This window comes from Lithobates pipiens, unplaced genomic scaffold (genome assembly GCF_037356315.1).
Source record: "Lithobates pipiens isolate NorthernLeopardFrog02 unplaced genomic scaffold, aLitPip1_a1.2 Scaffold_25, whole genome shotgun sequence".
NCBI lineage: Eukaryota > Metazoa > Chordata > Amphibia > Anura > Ranidae > Lithobates > Lithobates pipiens.
The window spans coordinates 181958850-181979448 of record NW_027507787.1 but is presented as its reverse complement, the minus strand read 5'-3'; the positions used below and the strand labels follow the sequence as shown (position 1 = coordinate 181979448).

The 20599-nt window shown below is 40.3% G+C and overlaps 1 protein-coding gene across 1 annotated transcript in view; it reads right to left on the bottom strand.

The window, feature by feature from the left end:
* Positions 1–20599, bottom strand: part of CFAP46 (cilia and flagella associated protein 46) — a 328406-nt gene that overhangs the window by 297196 nt on the left and 10611 nt on the right. The window contains exons 3-8 of the mRNA XM_077455243.1: positions 19053–19177; positions 15009–15140; positions 12794–12858; positions 11228–11392; positions 11001–11124; positions 4307–4401 (exon numbers count right to left, since the gene is read on the bottom strand). Coding sequence (XP_077311369.1) covers positions 4307–4401; positions 11001–11124; positions 11228–11392; positions 12794–12858; positions 15009–15140; positions 19053–19177 — 706 coding nt within the window. The remainder of the gene's footprint in view (positions 1–4306; positions 4402–11000; positions 11125–11227; positions 11393–12793; positions 12859–15008; positions 15141–19052; positions 19178–20599) is intronic.

The window sequence follows — 20599 nt, the reverse complement described above, 5'->3', positions numbered from 1 at the left end:
ATTAGGCATACGCTGTTCATATGCACCTGTGGCACGGGGTCGCATCTCCACAGTAGGTCACACCTAATTTTTTTTACACACTGACAGCTGAAAGATGGTGAACTGTAATGTGAATCTGATGTCTAAGGTTTATGTACTTTAAGTTGTTACTGGGTACATTACATTAAAACAGTATTTTCACTATAGTGTCTTTAATGTAAAATTTTGTTTCTTTGAGTTTATTCATTTTTTTCTATCGTTTGTAAACTATTTAAAAAAAGCTTCACTGTAGTTTTCTTTCAAGATCATATGCAATTGCCTAAACTTATTAAGAAATTAGATTTTTTTTCAATTTTATTTTATTGGATATGTTTTATAGCAGAAAGTAAAAAATACAGTGCCTTGCAAAATTATTCACCCCCCTTGGTTTTTTACCTATTTAGTTACATTATAGCCTTTAGTTCAATGATTTTTTTAATCTGAATTATATGTGATGGATCAGAACACAATAGTTAAGTTGGTGAAGTAAAATTAGAAAAATATATACATAAAACTATTTTTCAGAAATAAAAAAAATGATAATTGGCATGTGCGTATGTATTCACCCCCTCTGTTATGAGGCCCATAAACAGCTCTGGTGCAACCAATTACCTTCAGAAGTCCCATAATTAGTGAAATGATGTCCATCTGTGTGCAATCAAAAGCCTCATACACACGATCGGACTTTGTACAAACTTTCCCATGGATTTTTGTACAAAGGGCGTCAGCCGTGAACTTGTAGTGCATACACACGATAGGTCTTTTACAGCCAACTTTCACCAAATCACGTGTTTTTTTCTGCTCGTTACCGCCACCTTTGGTCAACTTCTGTATTGTTGTCTGATACTTTGCATTGGTTCTGAGCATGCGTGTTTGTACTTTGTACAAAAGTCCTATGGCTTTCTGTACACACGATTGGACTTTGCTCCATCTGACTTTTGTTGCTGGAAAGTTTGTCCATTCGCACAGCCAACAAAAGTCCAATGAAAACTGAAAAAGTTTGTCTGATGGAGCGTACACACGGTCGGACGTTGCCTTAAAACAGCTAATTTGCATGTTTGTTATCAAAAAGTCAGACCGTGTGTATGGGCCTTAAGTGTCGCATGATCTGTCATATACACACCTTTTTGAAAGGCCCCATAGGCTGCAACACCTAAACAAGAGGCACCACTAACCAAACACTGCCATGAAGACCAAGGAACTCTCCAAACAAGTAAGGGACATTGTTGTTGAGAAGTTCAAGTCAGGGTTAGATTAGAAAAAAATATCCAAATCTTTTATGAGCGCTAGGAGCACCATCAAATCTATCATAACCAAATGGAAACACAACCGCAAACCTGCCAAGAGACGGCCATACACCAAAACTCACAGACCGAGCAAGGAGGGCATTAATCAGAGAGGCAGCACAGAGACCTAAAGCAACCCTGGAGGAGCTGCAGAGTTCCACAGTAGAGACTGGAGTGTCTGTACATAGGACGACAATAAGCCATGCTCTCCATAGAGTTGGGCTTTATGGCAGAGTGGCCAGAAGAAATCCATTACTTTCAGCAAAAAAATAAAAAAATTGCATGTTTTGAGTTTGCGAAAAGGCATGTGGGAGACTCCCAAAATGTATGGAGGAAGGTGCTCTGGTCTGATGAGACTAAAATTTTACTTTTTGGCCATCAAAGAAAACGCTATGTTTGGCACAAAACCAACACATCACATCACCCAAGAACACCATCCTCACAGTGAAACATGGTGGTGGCAGCATCATGCTGGGGGGATGTTTTTCAGCAATCGGGACTGGGAAACTGGTCTGAGTTGTGGGAAAGATGGATGGTGCTAAATACAGGGATATTTTTGAGCAAAACATGTACAACTCTTTATGTGATTTGAGGCTAGGATGGAGGTTCACCTTCCAGCAGGACAATGACCTCAAACACACTGCTAAAGCACCACTTGAGTGGTCTAATGGGAAACATGTAAATGTGTTGGAATGGCCTAGTCAAAGCCCAGACCTCAATCCAATAGAAAATCTGTGGTCAGACTTAAAATCTGTTAACAAGAGCAAACCATTCAACTTGAAGGAGCTGGAGCAGTTTTGCAGGGAGGAATGGACAAAAATCCCAGTGGTAAGATGCGGCAAGCTCATAGAGACTTATTCAAATCGACTTGGAGCTGTGATAGCTGCAAAAGGGGACTCTACAAAGTATTGAATTTAGGGGGGTAAATAGTTATTGTCATAAGATGCGCACGGGTAAAGCGCTCTGGCGCACAGCTGTGTGCAATAGGAATAAGCTAAAGCACACAAGCACACACTCACAGGGTGTGACCCCTCGCTGACCTATAAAGGAAGTGAGGTCATCCAAACACACTGCTGGTTCGTCTTCAGCTTCCTGTGATTCCCACATCTGTTCCTGTGATCTGTATTACCCATTGTGACCCGGATTGACTCATCGACCTTGCTGATCTTCTCCTGACCCAACCTCTGGCTTGACCTTGGACTCCCGCTTTCTGAACGTGTTTGACCCTCAGCCTGCATCTGGACTTACCTGCTATCTCCTGTGTTCGACCCCTGGCTTGTCTTGGATTATCCTTCTGTCTCAGCGTTCCTGGTACTTGTTGTCTTCTGATCTGGACTGTGTTTGACCCCTGGCCTGCCTCCTGGATTCTGCCTTTGCCTTACGGAGTTGATACCATTGCTTCTGGACCTCCCACGGGACATCACCTTTCAGCTCTGCTCAAGCTACCTGCTGATCTACTAGCAAGTGACTGTCCTACTGGTAGCTTGTGCCTCTTGGTGCAACCACCCTCTGTGCCATCTTCAGGGGTGGTCTGCGCCAAGTCGCAACAGCGACCGCTCTTGGCATCTTGGCCTCGATGAGTACATTTATATGATAGTTATGCACATTGACTTTTTCTGTTATTTTGTCCTATTTGTTATTTGCTTCACAATAAAAAATAAATAAAAAAAACAATCTTCAAAAGTTGTGGGCATGTTCTGTAAATTAAATGATGCAAATCCTTAAACAATCCATGTTAATACTAGGTTGTGAGGCAACAAAACACGAAAAATGCCAAGGGGGGTGAATACATTTGCAAGGCACTGTATATTTTTATTTTTTTCAAAATTGGCAATATTTTTTTGTTTATAGCACAAAAAGTAAATAACACAGTGGTGATCAAATACCAGTGGTGATCAAAAACATTTGTGGGAAAAAAGGACATACATTTCTATTTGAGTACAGCGTTGCACGACTGTGCAATTGTCAGGTAAAGTAACATAGTGCCGTATTACAAAAAGTGGCCTGGTCATGAATGGGGGTAAAGTGCAAGTTTCCGTTTCCCTTCCCTTGGGAAAGCATGCCATATTTGTTTTTGTTTTTTTAGTGACATTATCACAGTGGTAGTTGAGGTTTTCAGTTTACTGGAGTTGAAAGGTGGGATGCAAAAGGGTGCCATGTATCGCTTTCTCAATGTGTACGGCAGCCTGTTGGATTACGTGGAATGCATAGTGATGGTGAGGTGACAACGCTGCAGTGATATCACGACAGGCCCTGCAGCATTGTCACCCACTTGGAGAAAGAGGGCTGACAATATAACCAAGTAATTATTTTAATAATAAAAAAAAAAAAAAGGTTTTATAATTCTGCACAATTTTATTAAAAAGAAACTTGTGGGTTTTTTTTTGTTTTCTTTTGGGTAGGGTAAGGTAATTTTGAGAATCTGGTCTTGGTAAACATTTTATGTGAATTTAAGCTTTCAAAACTGACAAAAAAAAAAAAAATCAATAAGAAATATTTTTTCATTGCACAGAAAAGCTAAACCAACTACCGTAGTAAAATTGAGGTTGCACTCTATGGACATTCTACTGGTAAGTTTTTTGTGTATAGCTGGTTTTAGACAGTCTTGTCCTTAGGCCACACCCCTCTAACATGTTTCGCCCCTTCCTAGGGCTTAATCATAGAAGCAGTGGACTTCCCAAGAGGTTGTTTAGGAGCTTAGAGAGGTGCAATTTTTCTATTGGCATTTCACAGCTAAACCAAATGTTAAAAATTCTAATACTAATGATCTAAAAAAGACAAAGCATTAATGATGCAGTTATCATTTTATCTTTATAATCTGGAAACCTGCACAGATTAGGGGGTCCGTGATTTGCACTCACACTGGGCCCCTCGATAGGGCTAAGTTGCCATTGATTATTTTATATACCCACTCAACAACCTTCTCAATTTATCTGTTGTATCACATAGGAATGGCATTATAACTGGAAGGTGAATTTCCCCAGTGAAAAACCGGTACTTACGATCTGAGCTTTTGAATTTTATAGATGACTGACAAACTTGCTGAACTTTTAGTTTCCTTAGTCGCTTTAGCAGAGTCAATTAATTTGTGATGCACCTTAATGTAAGAGAAGAATTCATTATTCATGGCAGACAGAAAACAAACATTAAATGCACTTTGCATGTATAGATCTAATTGACTAGTCACATGGATAGAGGCGTTTTACATAAATTATTAGACGAACTCCACAATACTAAGTACAGATAAAAAAAGACTTTGCAAACCTCCATAATACGCACAGATTCACCTGTTTTCAAATTCTACCCTGGAATTTCAATAACATAGCAGGTTTCTCAGGTAGGTATCCCACCTCCAACTGAACACAGGTAAAGGGAAACCTAGTCAACATGTTCCTTTGATAGGAAACTTGAAAAACTGTCTGAAATTATGGCTACATCTCAGTGAACACAAGCAGACATCCCCCTGAAGGAGGTTTTCTTTTACATTTCTTTCTGCAGCAATAAAAAGTTAATGCAGAATTATACATCACTGTTTCACCAAGGCTGCTATTAAGTCTGCTATGTTACATTTGACACACATGAAAGCCTCAAAAAAGAAGCTAAAATTGCCATGAAATTAAGACTTAAGAACTCATCTAAAACGATTTGTTATCTTGAATGGCTGCATAAAGTAATCATGCTATAACTTCAGGAAACCATTTCCTTTTGGCTAAAATAAACCAAAATTTGATGGGCTATTCTAATGCTGCGTACACACGACAGGACTTAAGTCCGGCAGACTTTCGACGGAGTTCTGACAGAGTTCTGACGGACTTTCCGAATGAACGGACTTGGCCACACACAATCACACCAAAGTCCGACGGATTTGAACGTGATGACGTACGACCGGACTAGAATAAGGAAGTTCATAGCCAGTAGCCAATAGCTGCCCTAGCGTCAGTTTTAGTCCGTCAGACTAGCACACACACGAGCGGATTTCTGGGTCAGGCAGAGTTCTGTCGGAAAAATTTGAAACATGTTCCATTTCTAAAGTCTGTCAGACTTTTGCAAATCAAAAGTCCGCTGCAGCCCACACACGTTCGAATAGTCTGCCGGAATCATTCCGTCAGACTTTTGATGTTGAAAAGTCTGGTCGTGTGTACGGGGCATAACTGTTAGGGTATTTTGGTGCTGTGTTTGGGCCTGCGCAGGGGGGTGTGTCAGGTGTGCCTGGATACACCCTAATTACATTGTGTAGTTTAGATTACCCCTGTTTAAACCTCTGATATTTCACCAAAGCTCCCTAATGGAGCACCTAAAAAAATGTGTAATAAATAAAAGAAATTGTAAAAAATAATACAAAATTAAAATAAAATAACAATAAAAACGACTGACACCATCCACTGCCCTACTGACACCAATTTCTGCCCTACTGACACAGTCTACTGCTATACTGACACCGTCAGTATATATATATATATATATATATATATATATATATATATATATATATATACACATATATACATATATACACACACACACACACACACACACACGTGTTAGAGCTTTGAGGCCCAAATAGCAAGTAATTGTGCAGCAAGTTTGAAAATGACTTGCTAAGCTATTGCTAGACCTGCCAGGCTTCACAAGTTAGTTGCACAATTGCAGCAAGTAAACATTGCATGACTTCAGATCAACTTTCTTTGCAAACATTATGCAAGTCTGCTGCAAGTTCTGGTTCAGTTATGTTGTGCTTTAGTCATCCCACCACATGGGGCACTGTGGCTGAAATTCATGCTGTAGACTTGCAGAGCTCTTGCTATAGACTTACCACTGAAACTTGGCTCTTGCTAGAGACTTTGCATGCAAATTTGTTACAAATCGGAATAGTGTCAACCAGAACTTGTGCTTCAAATGCTCTGCAAGTGTACAACTTGCCAGTGAAAATGTGCAGCAAGTTAACAGACTAACAATTCAACACTGCCACAAATTTGTGGCAAGTTATTCTTGCTATCTGGGGGTGCACACCTATGGTGCTGTGTGTGTCCACTCTTCTTCCTGGGCATAAAGCTGAAATAGTACAAATCACCAACTTTCACAAACCCGCTATTTCCCTCTCCCACCTGCTTTGGAATGTCTTCCAGCAACTGCCGGCCACCACTGGATGTCTTCCTCTTTCACCCATTGTCACCTGACCTGGCAAATAGCCTATAGCAGTATAGCTGACCTCCAGAATCCTGGTCATGTTGACCCTTAGCTTACTTTCAACATCCTCAATAAAACACGTTTAAATTTAAAACAAAAGCCTTTGTTTGAGAAATGTTTTTATTTTATATGACGCCATCATCTCTTTCTTTCAGTTTTAGCCTGGGTGCTGGGGATTTAGGCACATCCAAAGTTTGGAAACTGCATTTCCCATTATACCAAGGGAATTCAATGACATCCAAGCAGGAGGTGCTCATGAATGTGCTTTCATTGAAAATGGGTCGTGAAAAAGTATGGCAGAGATCATAACCACCTATAGAAAAAAGCATGGTGTTAGCACATCACCATTCCCTTTAGAAAAATAGAAGGGAAAGGTCGTGCAACCAGGAGACAATTCTTCGTAGCAATAAAACTACAGTGCACAAACTTGGACAACCATGAAACATGAGGAAAAAGGGGCAGTTTAAAAAGAATGGACTTTCAAAACAAAAGCTCAGCATTTTTGCACGAGGCAGTAAAGCATATTTATAATGATAATCTGTTCCTCCTGGTTGAAATTTAGCGTTAACATTTTCCCAGTTGCCTTGTGGTGCTGGTCATCAAACTTCATGAACTAATATCCTGCTATTCTCTACCAGTCTCTCACCATCCATGTACATCACTGTATATAGTTTGCTTTTGCATCAATTTATAGTTTACTTATACCGATTCTATTTATCATTGTGTATCACTGGCTACCTTGTTTGCAGTGTTTACCTGCTATTAGTGCATTTTTAGTATGTCTCACCAACTGTGCTTATTTGTGTACTTCCTCCACAACTAACCATTCTTGTTCCACCTCAAAAACAGTATATGTTTTCTGACAGGAACACATGATATAGTACAGGTCCCAACATTTTGCTTTGTGTAGGTTTTATTATCAATCAGCATAATGCAGTGAAATGCACACACACAAAAAAATTTACATTGGATGCAGGAAATGGGAAGCCATTTAGCAATTCATGCATCACATTGAAGTAGGTCTTTAGGGCTCCTTTCATGTGGGCATTGTCAGTGTGACAAAACCATGCAATTAGGACATGTTTTAATGCGCTTCAGTCACCTGTCAGGTAGTCTCATGCACATTGCCATGACTATATTCAGGATTCATGTCCTGTTTCTTCTCCTGAAGAAGTGGAGCACATTCCACGAAATGCGTCAAGATTTTAAAATGCAGTTTATCTTAATCATGCATTTACATCTGTCATGGTTATGCAGTAATGTTTGTCTGTCAGCTTACCTCTCCAGGTGTTCAGGTTAAGAGGCCAGCCACTCTCACCTGGCTGCTTAAGAAATCTCTCCTCAGAGTATGGCTCCACTCAGGCCCCTATCAGGGAACTCTATATTAACCTTTGCACTTCCAGCCAGCTCTGCTGATCAATATTGTGTGTTTTGGCTTTCATGTGCTCATTGCTCTGTGTCCTACGTCTGATCCTGTTTACCGACCTTGGCTTGTTCTTGACTGTCTTTGTTTCATATCCCGACCTTTGGCGTGTTCCTTGACTATCCCTATCTGCTTATTGCCCTGACCTTTTGGCTTATCTCCTGATTATCCTTTGTTGTCACAGTCTGCTGCTTCCTCTCTACCTTCCTGTACTCTACTGTGAGCTGGGAGACCCTGGGGGCCACAACCTGGAGCCATCCCCACCATCAGGAGCCCTGGTAAACACCCACTGGCTCTTAGATTCCGCACCCTGGGAAATCTCATGCTCTAGCTCCCAGTGTTATCTGTGTTGGAGCTCCAGGGTACCTGCTTTGCTGGACCACCCAGGGCTCCATCCGCAGCAGTCAGCCGTAGGGTCCACTACCTTGCGGTGCATTCCAGACCCCCACGGGGTGCATCTGTCACCTGGACTCAAGTGACCAGACATCTAAATCATGTATATGAATTTTTGGAATTTCTCAGAGATCATGTATTTTTAATCAATTGATGTCAAGGAAATGCTTATCAACTCCTACTAACCTTCTTAATTTTTTTGTAATTTGGCATGTTTTTATCTGTATACTTACATACTAATAAATATGTATTTGTGGATCTTTATTACCAGCTGTGTGTCGCATGCCTCATTCAAAGTCCCAACTCTCTCCTTTTTATTGCCATGACTATGAAGCTTTGCAGTGTGGCTCAGAAAAAAAAAAGTAGGGAATGTCGCACTCGACAAGTGCCTGCTAAAGCGTTCCATAGAGATGTATAGGGCTGCGCTGCAATCGCCTCCTGATCACCTGCTTACTGTGGGCAAGCAGCTTCTGACAATGTGATCCACCACCAATTGTATTTCAGCAGCATTTCCCATTTGAAAGGAGCCTAAGGTAATTGTATTTTGGGACCTAAGCAGCTCCTTGTTTTTAAGACAATACACTATTTTAAAGTGGAATGTCAATCTTTTAATCATCTTTGACTATTCCTAATCCTTATGCTGCTAGCATTAATAAATAGAGTAAATAAAGTATATCATATTTACAGTGCCTTGCGAAAGTATTCGGCCCCTTTGAACTTTTCAACCTTTTGCCACATTTCAGGCTTCAAACATAAAGATATAAAATTTAATTTTTTTGTGAAGAATCACCAACAAGTGGGACACAATTGTGAAGTGGAACGAAATCTATTGGATATTTTAAACTTTTTTAGCAAATAAAAAACTGAAAAGTGGTGCGTGCAAAATTATTCGGCCCCTTTACTTTCAGTGCAGCAAACTCACTCCAGAAGTTTCGCGAGGATCTCTGAATGATCCAATGTTGTCCTAAATGACTGATGGGTATAAATAGAATCCACCTGTGTGTAATCAAGTCTCTGTATAAATGCACCTGCTCTGTGATAGTCTCAGGGTTCTGTTGAAAGCGCAGAGAGCATCATGAAGACCAAGGAACACACCAGGCAGGTCCATAATACTGTTGTGGAGAAGTTTAAAGCCGGATTTGGATACAAAAAGATTTCCCAAGCTTTAAACATCCCAAGGAGCACTGTGCAAGCGATCATTTTGAAATGGAAGAAGTATCAGACCACTGCAAATCTACCAAGACCTGGCCGTCCCTCTAAACTTTCAGCTGAGACACGGAGAAGACTGATCAGAGATGCAGCCAAGAGGCCCATGATCACTCTGGATCAACTGCAGAGAACTACAGCTGAGGTGGGAGAGTCTGTCCATAGGACAACGATCAGTCGTACACTGCACAAATCTGGCCTTTATGGAAGAGTGGCAAGAAGAAAGCCATTTCTCAAAAGATATCCATAAAAAGTCTTGTCTAAAGTTTGCCACAAGCCACCTGGGAGACACACCAAACATGTGGAAGAAGGTGCTCTGGTCAGATGAAACCAAAATCGAACTTTTTGCCCACAATGCAAAACGTTATGTTTGGCGTAAAAGCAACACAGCTCATCACCCTCAACACACCATCCCCACTGTCAAACATGGTGGTGGCAGCATCATGGTTTGGGCCTGCTTTTCTTCAGCAGGGACAGGGAAGATGGTTAAAATTGAGGGGAAGATGGATGCAGCCAAATACAGGACCATTCTGGATGAAAACCTGTTGGAGTCTACAAAAGACCTGAAACTGGGACGGAGATTTATCTTCCAACAAGACAATGATCCCAAACATACAGCAAAATCTACAAAGGAATGGTTCACAAATAAACGTATCCAGGTGTTAGAATGGCCAAGTCAAAGTCCAGACCTGAATCCAATCGAGAATCTGTGGAAAGAGCTGAAAACTGCTGTTCACAAATGCTCTCCATCCAACCTCACTGAGCTCGAGCTGTTTTGCAAGGCATACCCCAAGCGACTTGCAGCTGCAATCGCAGCAAAAGGTGGCTCTACAAATTATTAATGCAAGGGGGCCGAATAATTTTGCACGCCCCACTTTTCATTTTTTTATTAGTTAAAAAAGTTTCAAAAATCCAATAGATTTCATTCCACTTCACAATTGTGTCCCACTTGTTGGTGATTCTTTACAAAAAATAAAAATTTTATATCTTTATGTTTGAAGCCTGAAATGTGGCAAAAGGTTGAAAAGTTCAAGGGGGCTGAATACTTTCGCAAGTCACTGTATTTGTTTTAACCTTTTTTTTTTACATCTTTTCAGTTACTTCCTGGTTTCCTTGCCTAGGCAAATGATGTTATTCATCTCAAGAGTCTTCAGTGGGGGGGGGGGGGGGCTTTCTCAGCTAAGCACATCCTCCTGTGCCTGAGCTAAGAGCAGATGGATTCCAGGAAGTAAATGCCAATTGAATCATTTGCCCTTAGTCAAGATGGCTGTGGCCAGAAATGATAGGGGGTGTTTTACAAAGTGATTCTCAACAAAATAAAGCATGGAGCCATGGATGGATGGGGTAGTTTGCTTTGAAAATGAAAAATCAATTAAATAGCATTTTTGGTTTGTGATGCTCAGATGCTGTGTAGTTTAGCTTTAAGAGTTCATCTACAAAGGTACAGATAGTTTGAGCACATATGAAATCAAGACAAGGCAGATTACCATCTTAGAAAATAGTAGAGGGTATTTGTGAGGGACATTGGCTTTGATAAACTCAGCAGCCAGTGATGCGCAGTCCACAGCTTCCTTCATCTTCTGGCCATCCAGGAAACACTCCAGCAGCTCCCTAATAAGACAGATGAGTAATGTTTGCCCACATGACATGACTAAGCAAAGAAAACATTTGCAAGCTTTCTTCTCTTATCAATAAGACAACCCAAAATACTCACATCATCAAGTCAGCTCTCCAAATCTTGTCATCGTCATCTGTTTCACCCAAAGCCTTTACAACACTAGCAAGGCTATTAGTAAGGAGATGGCGACTGCCTGGCTTCAGAAATGGACGCACAGTTTGCCAGTATAGGACAGAGGCATTGTACACCAGGAACTGGTATCTGGAAAGGAACAGATGTAAGGACCAGTTCACGTAAAAGTAGAATTTAGGTGCAACTTAGTAGCCCAAGTCAGCCCAAGACTTCCTATGTATCTTCCATATTCCATAAGATCTCCCTACCATAATTCCTGACTCCTTTTTGGTCAAACTTGAAGATCTGCATTTTCTGCTCCTGATGCTGCATTTGTCATTATATACAATAATTAAAAAAACTAAAAGGGAGAGTGGTGCTTCTCATATTGAACAGGACCCAGGGGTTTGATTGCAGAGGTTACAGCAGCAGAGGCCCAATTTTTGGATGGAATTGTGGATTTTCTGTGTAGTAGCTTATGATGTTTCCAAAAACGGAAGAAACAGACTGTAGCATCATACAGTTGCTTTTGTGCTATAGGCACAAAAAAATGATTGTTCTTCTTTTTATTACTCTAAACCAGCCTTTCTTAACCAGGGTTTGGGGAACCCTAGGGTTCCTTCCAAAGTTTGCCAGGGGTTCCTTGAGCAATTAAAAAATGCCTGCCTCTCAGATAAGTACCCAATGACACAAATTATCTTTTTGGCTAAGGAGCATTCTTCCCATTGATCATTAATGCAAGGAGCATTATTTCCAGTGTAAAGGGGGTCTTTCTTTGATTGACCGCCAATGTAAAGGAAACACTACAGTTTTCACGGTCTGCAATCATTCTAGCCATTATTAGAATTTGTTTTTTTTATTATTACTATTGTTACAAATAGTTTTGTATAGAATAGACCTGGGTGTCAAATATGCTAAGTCTGCCACATCCCTATTTTATTTATTCTTATATCTCTGCTTATGGTTTACATTAATGTACCGAGAGCTGAAGACATGATTAGCAGGGGTTCCCTGTGACCTGAATGTTGTTTTAAGGGTTTTTTTCTGATAAAAAGGGTCTGAAAGACTGCTGTAAATATTCAAGAAAAAAAAGAGCAGAAATTGGGAATTTACTTTTTTTTTCTATTTTCAATTTGAATATGTAAATGCTCTTTAAACCACTGATGTGTCTGCTACTTCAGGCTCTGGTGAACAGAGAGCCAGGTCTCTCTGAGAGCTGTTGGAGCCCTTGAAGCGTAGTTGCAAATGGCACTGGGATCCAGATCGGAGTCCCAGGGGCACAAGGAAGGCATTCAAGTGACAATTTTAGCAGATAAAACTGAAACATATGGCTTCTACAGCATAGACAGGTGGTGAATGCAGCAGGCAAAGACTTTTGGCCAATTATGAACATCATTATTACAGGTGACAATTGGACTTGGCAAAAGGTTGTGACAGTGGCACGTCTAACTGAAATTTGTAAACTGCTGATTTAGTGGCTTTATAAAAGTTGCGGAAGATTAGATATCTGTATCACATGCTTAAAAAAATGCATTATGATTTTGCTCAAACCTTTGGTTCTTCATTGCAAAATCAATTGATTTCAGATAGTGGACCACTGACTTTTCCAATTCATCCTGAAAGAAAAATACGTAATAACTTATTCAAACAATATGTATAGAGATAGAGATAAATACATATCTATCCTCAGGTTAAAATATTAAAGCTGAACTCCTGCCAGATATAAAAACACCAATCGATACAGTTTAGTATTTATTAAAAGAAAAAAAGTGTATTTTTAAATACAACTAATGAAAGTAACTATATTTGACTTGATTTCTGTCTCTTGTAATTTACTGTACAGCATTACTCAGACTGGAAACATTTAGGGAAGTTTAAGGGGCCAATCTGACAACCCTATTGACAAGAGAGATTAGAGAGATAACCTCCTTAGTCTATTGCTGCTCCAGCTCCAAGTTACTTTTGCCCATGGGTATTGTGATATACAGTATCTCACAAAAGTGAATACACCCCTCGGATTTTTGTAAATATGACACTTTTCTACAATGTAAAGTAGTGAGTGTACAGCTTGTATAACAGTGTAAATTTGCTGTCCCCTCAAAATAACTCAACACACAGCCATTAATGTCTAAACCGATGGCAACAAACGTGAGTACAACCCTAAGTGAAAATGTCCAAATTGGGCCCAATTAGCCATTTTCCCTTGCCAGTGTCATGTGACTCCTTAGTGTTACATGGTTTCAGGTGTGAATGAGGAGCAGGTGTGTTAAATTTGGTCTTATCGCTCTCACACTCTCATACTGGTCACTGGACGTTCAACATGACACCTCATGGCAAAGAACTCTCTGAGGATCTGAAAAAAAGAATTGTTGCTCTACATAAAGATGGCCTAGGCTATAAGAAGATTGCCAAGACCCTGAAACTGAGATGCAGCACAGTGGCCAAGACCATTCAGCGGTTTTACAGGTCAGGTTCCACTCAGAACAGGCCTCACCATGGTCGACCAAAGAAGTTGAGTGCATGTGCTCAGCATCATATCCAGAGGTTATCTTTGGGAAATAGACGTATGAGTGCTGCCAGCATTGCTGCAGAGATTGAAGGGGGGGGGGGTAAGCCTGTCCGTGCTCAGACCATAAGCGGCACACTGCATCAAATTGGTCTGCATGGCTGTCTTCCCAGAAGGAAGTCTATTCTAAAGATGATGCACAAGAAAGCACAAACAGTTTGCTGAAGACAAGCAGACTAAGGACACGGATTACTATAACCATGTCCTGTGGTCTGATGAGACCAAGATAAACTTATTTGGTTCAGATGGTATCAAGCGTATGTGGCGGCAACCAGGTGAGGAGTACAAAGACAAGTGTGTCTTGCCTACAGTCAAGCATGGTGGTGGAAGTGTTATGGTCTGGGGCTGCAAGAGTGCTGCCGCACTGGGGAGCTACAATTCATTGAGGGAACCATGAATGCCAATATGTACTGTGACATGCTTAAGCAGAGCATGAAACCCTCCCTTCGGAGACTGGGTCGTCGGGCAGTATTTCAACATAATAGCGACCCCAAACACACCTCCAAGAGCTTGCTAAAGAAGCCGAGGGTAAAGGTGATGGACTGGCCAAGCATGACTCCAAACCTAAACCTTATTGACAATTTTCATCCTCAAACAGAAGCTGGAGGAGCGCAAGGTCTCTAACATCCACCAGCTCCGTGATGTCATCATGGAGGAGTGGGAGAGGACTCCAGTGCCAACCTGTGAAGCTCTGGTGAACTCCATGCCCAAGCTGGTTAAGTCCGTGCTGAAAAATAATGTTGGCCACACAAAATTCTGACACTTTGGGCCCAATTTGAACATTTTCACTTAGGGGTGTACTGACTTTTGTTGCCAGCGGTTTAGACATTAATGGCTGTGTGTTGAGTTATTTTGAGGGGGCAGAAAATTTACACTGTTATACAAGCTGTACACTCATTACTTTACATTGTAGCAAAGTGTCATTTCTTCAGTGTTGTCACATAAAAAGATAGAATAAAATATTTACAAAAATGTGAGATACTGTAGGTGCATGTCTTAGCACTGGTGTTTTTACGTTATACTAATTTCAATACTAATAAAAACTATTTTGGATTAAAAAAGAAATATTACAAGGCACTTGTGTATTGTAACACATTAGAAAACTATAGATTTATAGTTATGTAAAGGTCCGCTTAAATATAATACTCTAAATCTAACAAACGGAACCTCTCTGAAGCATTTCCTATATAAAATACATACCACATTATTAGCAGACAGGGGTGTGTGTAATTGGGCTTTGCACAGGTAGGCTCTCCCATAAAACTGGTTTGGAGGAGGTTTGCTGTTGAAATACATTTGCAGACAGTCTTTGGTCACAGCATGATTTCTAAGCTACAACAAAGCAAAATGATAGAAAAAAGAGCCCATTATTGTTAAGTTACTACAGAAAGACCAATTACTTTACAGACTAAAAATGCTGCACAAAAATAAAAAGACAGCAGCCAAATAGGAGTCATTACAGGCACAGACTTTCAGACAAGCATGTGGGTGTAATTCAAACTTAAAAAGTAAGAGATCAATAAGAAGCTAGAACAAATCAGGAACCGTAAAGGTCACTTACATACGTTATTTACCGGAAAAAAAAAAAACACAGAACGCCAAGTCCCTGTCCTGCTTTGTGCAAAGTTTCCGAACAAAGATTTAAGTATACAAAACCAATTATACAACCTTAAAGTGGAACTAAACCTCTAGATTTAACATTTTTCCAAAATAGTTACATTGAAGGTATGCCGTGAATGATAACTGTCAAAGTTGCTTTTGCTCTCAACAAAAACAGCAAGCCATCAAATGGCTGGTGCCATAACTGATCAAATGTGCAACACCATGGCAACTGCAGATCCAACTAAGATCAGGCTAAGATGGCAGCTTCCTTCGTTGTAATGGATAGGAGGGTTTAGTTCCATATAAGGTTCTCAGGCAATTTAGGATCTCAATGATTGAAGCCACCAATCCAGTGAGAAAGATGTATAGTAGTGAGGTCCAACCAAGTAAACCGCCACCATCAAGTGAAATGCAAACTTACTGGATTTTGTGGCTGCCATTACAGAAGCAAACACGCCTTAGACACATATGGAAATCCCTCTGGAAATGTCACAGTGGATCAATCCCTTAGATAGCTCTGGCCAACCCTTTGGACGAAACGCACCAGGAAGGGTGACTTGGCACTGACGTCTTGCTGCTTTGCGATTTTGGGTCACCAGCAGCTGCCTTATGTGAGTTTTTATGCTTTTTTTACTTGCTTTTATGTGGCTTTTATCATTGCAATAAATATACTACACTATGAGAATCCTTCTGGGCTCTTGGTGAGCTTATTTATTCTTAGTTAGATCCTGGCCAGAGCTATCTATGAGATTGATCCACTGGCATTTCCAAAGGGATTTCCATACGTGTTTAAGGCTTCTATGCTGCTGTAACGGCAGCCACAAAGTCCAATGCGTTTTCATTTCACTTCTTATGCTTCTTATGTATATGGACTATTTCTTTGATATTACTTTGGACTACCTTCTACAGTCAATAGAAAGTACAAATATGTAATTTAATTATTTTTTTCATCTTATTGATCATTTACTTTATTATTGTGTTATTGGGTGCTAGAATCTTTATACGATTAGTGATGTAAGTTGGTATTACTACCCATGTGTTAGCTGCCTCTTATGTTTTTTTATGTTATGTTCAGGACAGAATTCCCACATTGTTAGAATGTAGGATCCTAGGTCATGACCCAGCGCAGGCTTTGATGGAAGATCTGGATCTTAAAACATTAAAGTATAACTAAAGGCATGTTTTCTTTAGTTACGGATACAGTGGAGAGGGGATAGAACATCTGTCAGGTTTTTATTGCTGTCTGTGCCCCCTTTAAGGAGATTCACCTTCTCTATTTGTCCTGTTTACCATTATAATTGAAAGTAAAAGTAAATCCCAAATTGTGGGTTGTCCCCAGAAAAGTAATAGAGGGGAAACCTTCCTATGGGGACACTATTTTTGGTGAGCGGGAGTCCCCAAGGAATTCCTGTTTGGCTATGGGACAGGAAATGAAGGACAATCTCTGCAATGGGACACAGGTGGCAATAAAAAATAAAAAAAACGACAGGGGTTATGGCCCTCCCTTGCTCTGTCCAAAATCAAAAAATTTTTTTTTTCCTATAGTTCTACTTTAAGGCTCCGTCTGGATGGAAAAATGCCATATCTGGTTTGGCCCCAGGGCTTTTCTTTTTACTTTTACATTAATAGTTTGTATGTCAATGACTTGGAACAAGCATTCAGGGAGGGATGTGTCAATTCAGTTGACCTGGAAGAATAATAAGAATGAAACCACTGATGCATGCACCTTTCAAACGGAGAAAAAGCAGTCTCCTCATTTCTATCATGACAGGTTCTTAGACCAATTAAAGTCCAGCTCTAATACAAAAACCTACCCTTGTAGTGGAGCCCTTGACACCGAAAGGGCTAAATGCTTATTTAGGTGGAACTTTAGTGGGGGAAAATGGAAAACAGACATGATTTTTATTGCAGAAGAGACATACTGTATGTTTCTTTTGCATAAAAGTTTCTTATCTGCCAGTACACCCTGTACACTAAGCTGTGCACACACAGCTCAATGTACAATTCTGGTAATGGCAAAGTGAATGAACTCCTGTGCACGTGCTGGAGTAAAGTCAACTTGGTCTAGCCAATGAAAATAGGTGAAGATCGATACTTGGAAGTTGACTGGCCAAAGATATCAGCGGCTGGCCAGGAGCTCCGGGACACCGTGATGCTGGAGAGAAGGCAAGTATAGTTCCACTTTAACTCTAGGGGAGAAGGAAAAATGTGTAATACCTCTGTCAGGCAGGTTCCCTGTGTGCCTGGTCCCCCTAAGCCTCTTCTATAGGACACTTCAAGCTGTGGTCCAACAATTGATGTATTTAAGGGCAATGCAGGGCCACTAGTCCTGAATTGTACATGAGGACGGCAGGGGAACACGCACAACCTAGAGCGGAGGAAGGTAAGAATTACACCTTATTCCTCACCCCCTTGGGATAATAAGAATGTAACCCTTGCAGTGCAAAGATGTACCACTGCAAGGGTAATGGTTTTGTACTTCCTAGAGATGGGTTTTAATGTATACCTCTACTTTAAATTGTTTTAGTTTTGGATAGAGTGGCGAAGAGTTTGAACCTCCGCACCTTTTCTATAGTTTTTATTTTTCTAACAAAAAAAAGTCCAAAAATGTTTATCTAAAACTCTTGACTTATGACAAACTGGGTCTCAGGCCTTTTTGGTCTTCCCACATTGCTTCTTGGTGCCTCCGAAGTGCCTGAAGATCACATAACAGCTGGATTGAAATAAACCATTGCTAATTCGACTCCAGGGTTTTCTAACTTTTGCATTATTATTTTGAATGTCACTGACCTGGAGCAAGCATCTAGGTAGTGATGTGTCAGGAATAAAACGTACTCCAGCTCAGTGACATATTAAGAAACAAAGCATGAAAAAGAATGAAACCGACAATGCTTCAACCTTTGAAAATTAAAAACTATAGCCCCTATGTTTATATCATGGCAGGTTCTATTCCGCACAATTATGTATCTCTCCAGTCTAAACTTTTTGTTTTACCTTTGGTTGGTGAAGGGTAAGAAACTCTGTGCCTATTTTATAGTTTTTATGTTTTAAAAATCTATATAAAAGCCCAAAATACTTACCTAAATCCATTATCTTGTGACACGGTGGGTCTCAGGTCTTTTTTCATCTTCTCCATAGTGTAGGAGGGTCCAGTCTGCTTCCTGGTGATCTGAGGGCTGCCCATAGGATCCTTACATGGTCCAGCAGCATTCAGCAAGGACATCATACAAGGGGGGGGGGGGGGGGGACACAAGACTGGTTAACCAGATGGGACAAAAAAAATAGAAAACCTGCTGAGGCCACTGGTCAATGCTACTGGAAAAGGTGCCCAAACATCATTACAGCACATTCAAGGATGTTTTTATTTTTGTTTTGTTTTTAAACACCAGATTAGGCATACATAGGGAGTTGCAAGGCAGAACCGTTCTTTTTGCTTGCCTGGAGTTGGGCTTTAAATATATTCCTTTCCAAACTGTACTACAGGAAGAGTAACTGAGATATGACAGACTGCTACAGGCAACACAATGCCTTTCCTTTCACACAATCCCGATACTTGATCATTACAAGTACAAGAAGACCTTGATTAAGGCTCAGTCAGCTTACCCTAGCATTCTTCCATATCTTCTTGCTACAGACACTTACTTGAAGGGCTTTTTCTGCACATAGAACATACAGATCAGAGCTGAACATTTCTGGGGCATCTCTTGTTGATCCATCCCTGTTAGCAGCTTTAATTAATTTGTACGCACTGTTCAGAGCATCAGCATCTTGACAGAGGTTAGAAAATAAGATAAAAACATCTGTTAGAGCACACAATTAGTGTCAGGGGTGCCCCTCCGTTCCCCCGCTTAAAGTCAGACACATGCACAGTAGTCTGAGGCACTGCACATAACATATTAGTTAATTAGGACTGGATAGAAGAAAAGATAACAAAAACAAGCAAAGAAGAACATTTATGAACATTCCCAAATACAAAAAAAAGTATACCTCAATTTAAGAAATTTAAAACTGGAATTCCAACCTAAATCTTTTTTGTTTTCCTTTTCACAGCATAACTAGTCATAAAACTTTTTTTTTTAGATGTGGATAGAGTGGTGAGGGGTCTGAACCACTGTCAGGTTTCTATTACTGTTTGTGTGTCCATTAACCACTCTGGAAGATTTACTCCCCCCCTTTCAGACCAGGCCAATTGTTACGATACAGCACTGTGTTATGCCCTGTACACACGGTTGGACTTTCTGAAGGAAAATGTACGATCGGATCGTGTTGTCGGAAAATCCGATCGTGTGTGGGCTCCATCGGACTTTTTCCGTCGGAATTTCCGACACACAAAGTTTGAGAGCTGGATCTAAAATTTTTCCGACAACAAAATCCGATAGTTTAAATTCCGATTGTGTGTAGACAATTCCGACGGACAAAGTACCACACATGTTCAGAATAAATTGCGAGATGAAAGCTATTGGCTACTGGCCTGTTTATAGTCCCGTCGTACGTGCATTATGTCACCGGATTCAGAACGATTGGATTTTCTGACAACTTTGTGCGACCGTGTGTATGCTAGACCAGTTTAGGCCAAAATCCGTCGGAAAAAATCCAAAGGATTTTTTCGTCGGAAAGTCCGACCGTGTGTACAGGGCATTACTTTAACTGTCAATTGCCCGGTCATGCAACGCTGTACCCAAATAAGATTTGTGTCCATTTTTTTTCCCACAAGTAGAGCTTTCTTTTGGTGGTATTTGATCACATTATCTATCTATAATATATATATATATATATATATATATATATATATATATATATATATATATATATACACACATATACATATACACACAGTGCCTTGCGAAAGTATTCGGCCCCCTTGAACTTTTCAACCTTTTGCCACATTTCAGGCTTCAAACATAAAGATATAACATTTTTATTTTTTGTGAAGAATCACCAACAAGTGGGACACAATTGTGAAGTGGAACGAAATCTATTGGATTTTTGAAACTTTTTTAACTAAAAAAAAAAATGAAAAGTGGGGCGTGCAAAATTCTTCGGCTCCCTTGCGTTAATACTTTGTAGAGCCACCTTTTGCTGCGATTACAGCTGCAAGTCGCTTGGGGTATGTCTCTATCAGTTTTGCACATCGAGAGACTGAAATTCTTGCCCATTCTTCCTTGCAAAACAGCTCGAGCTCAGTGAGG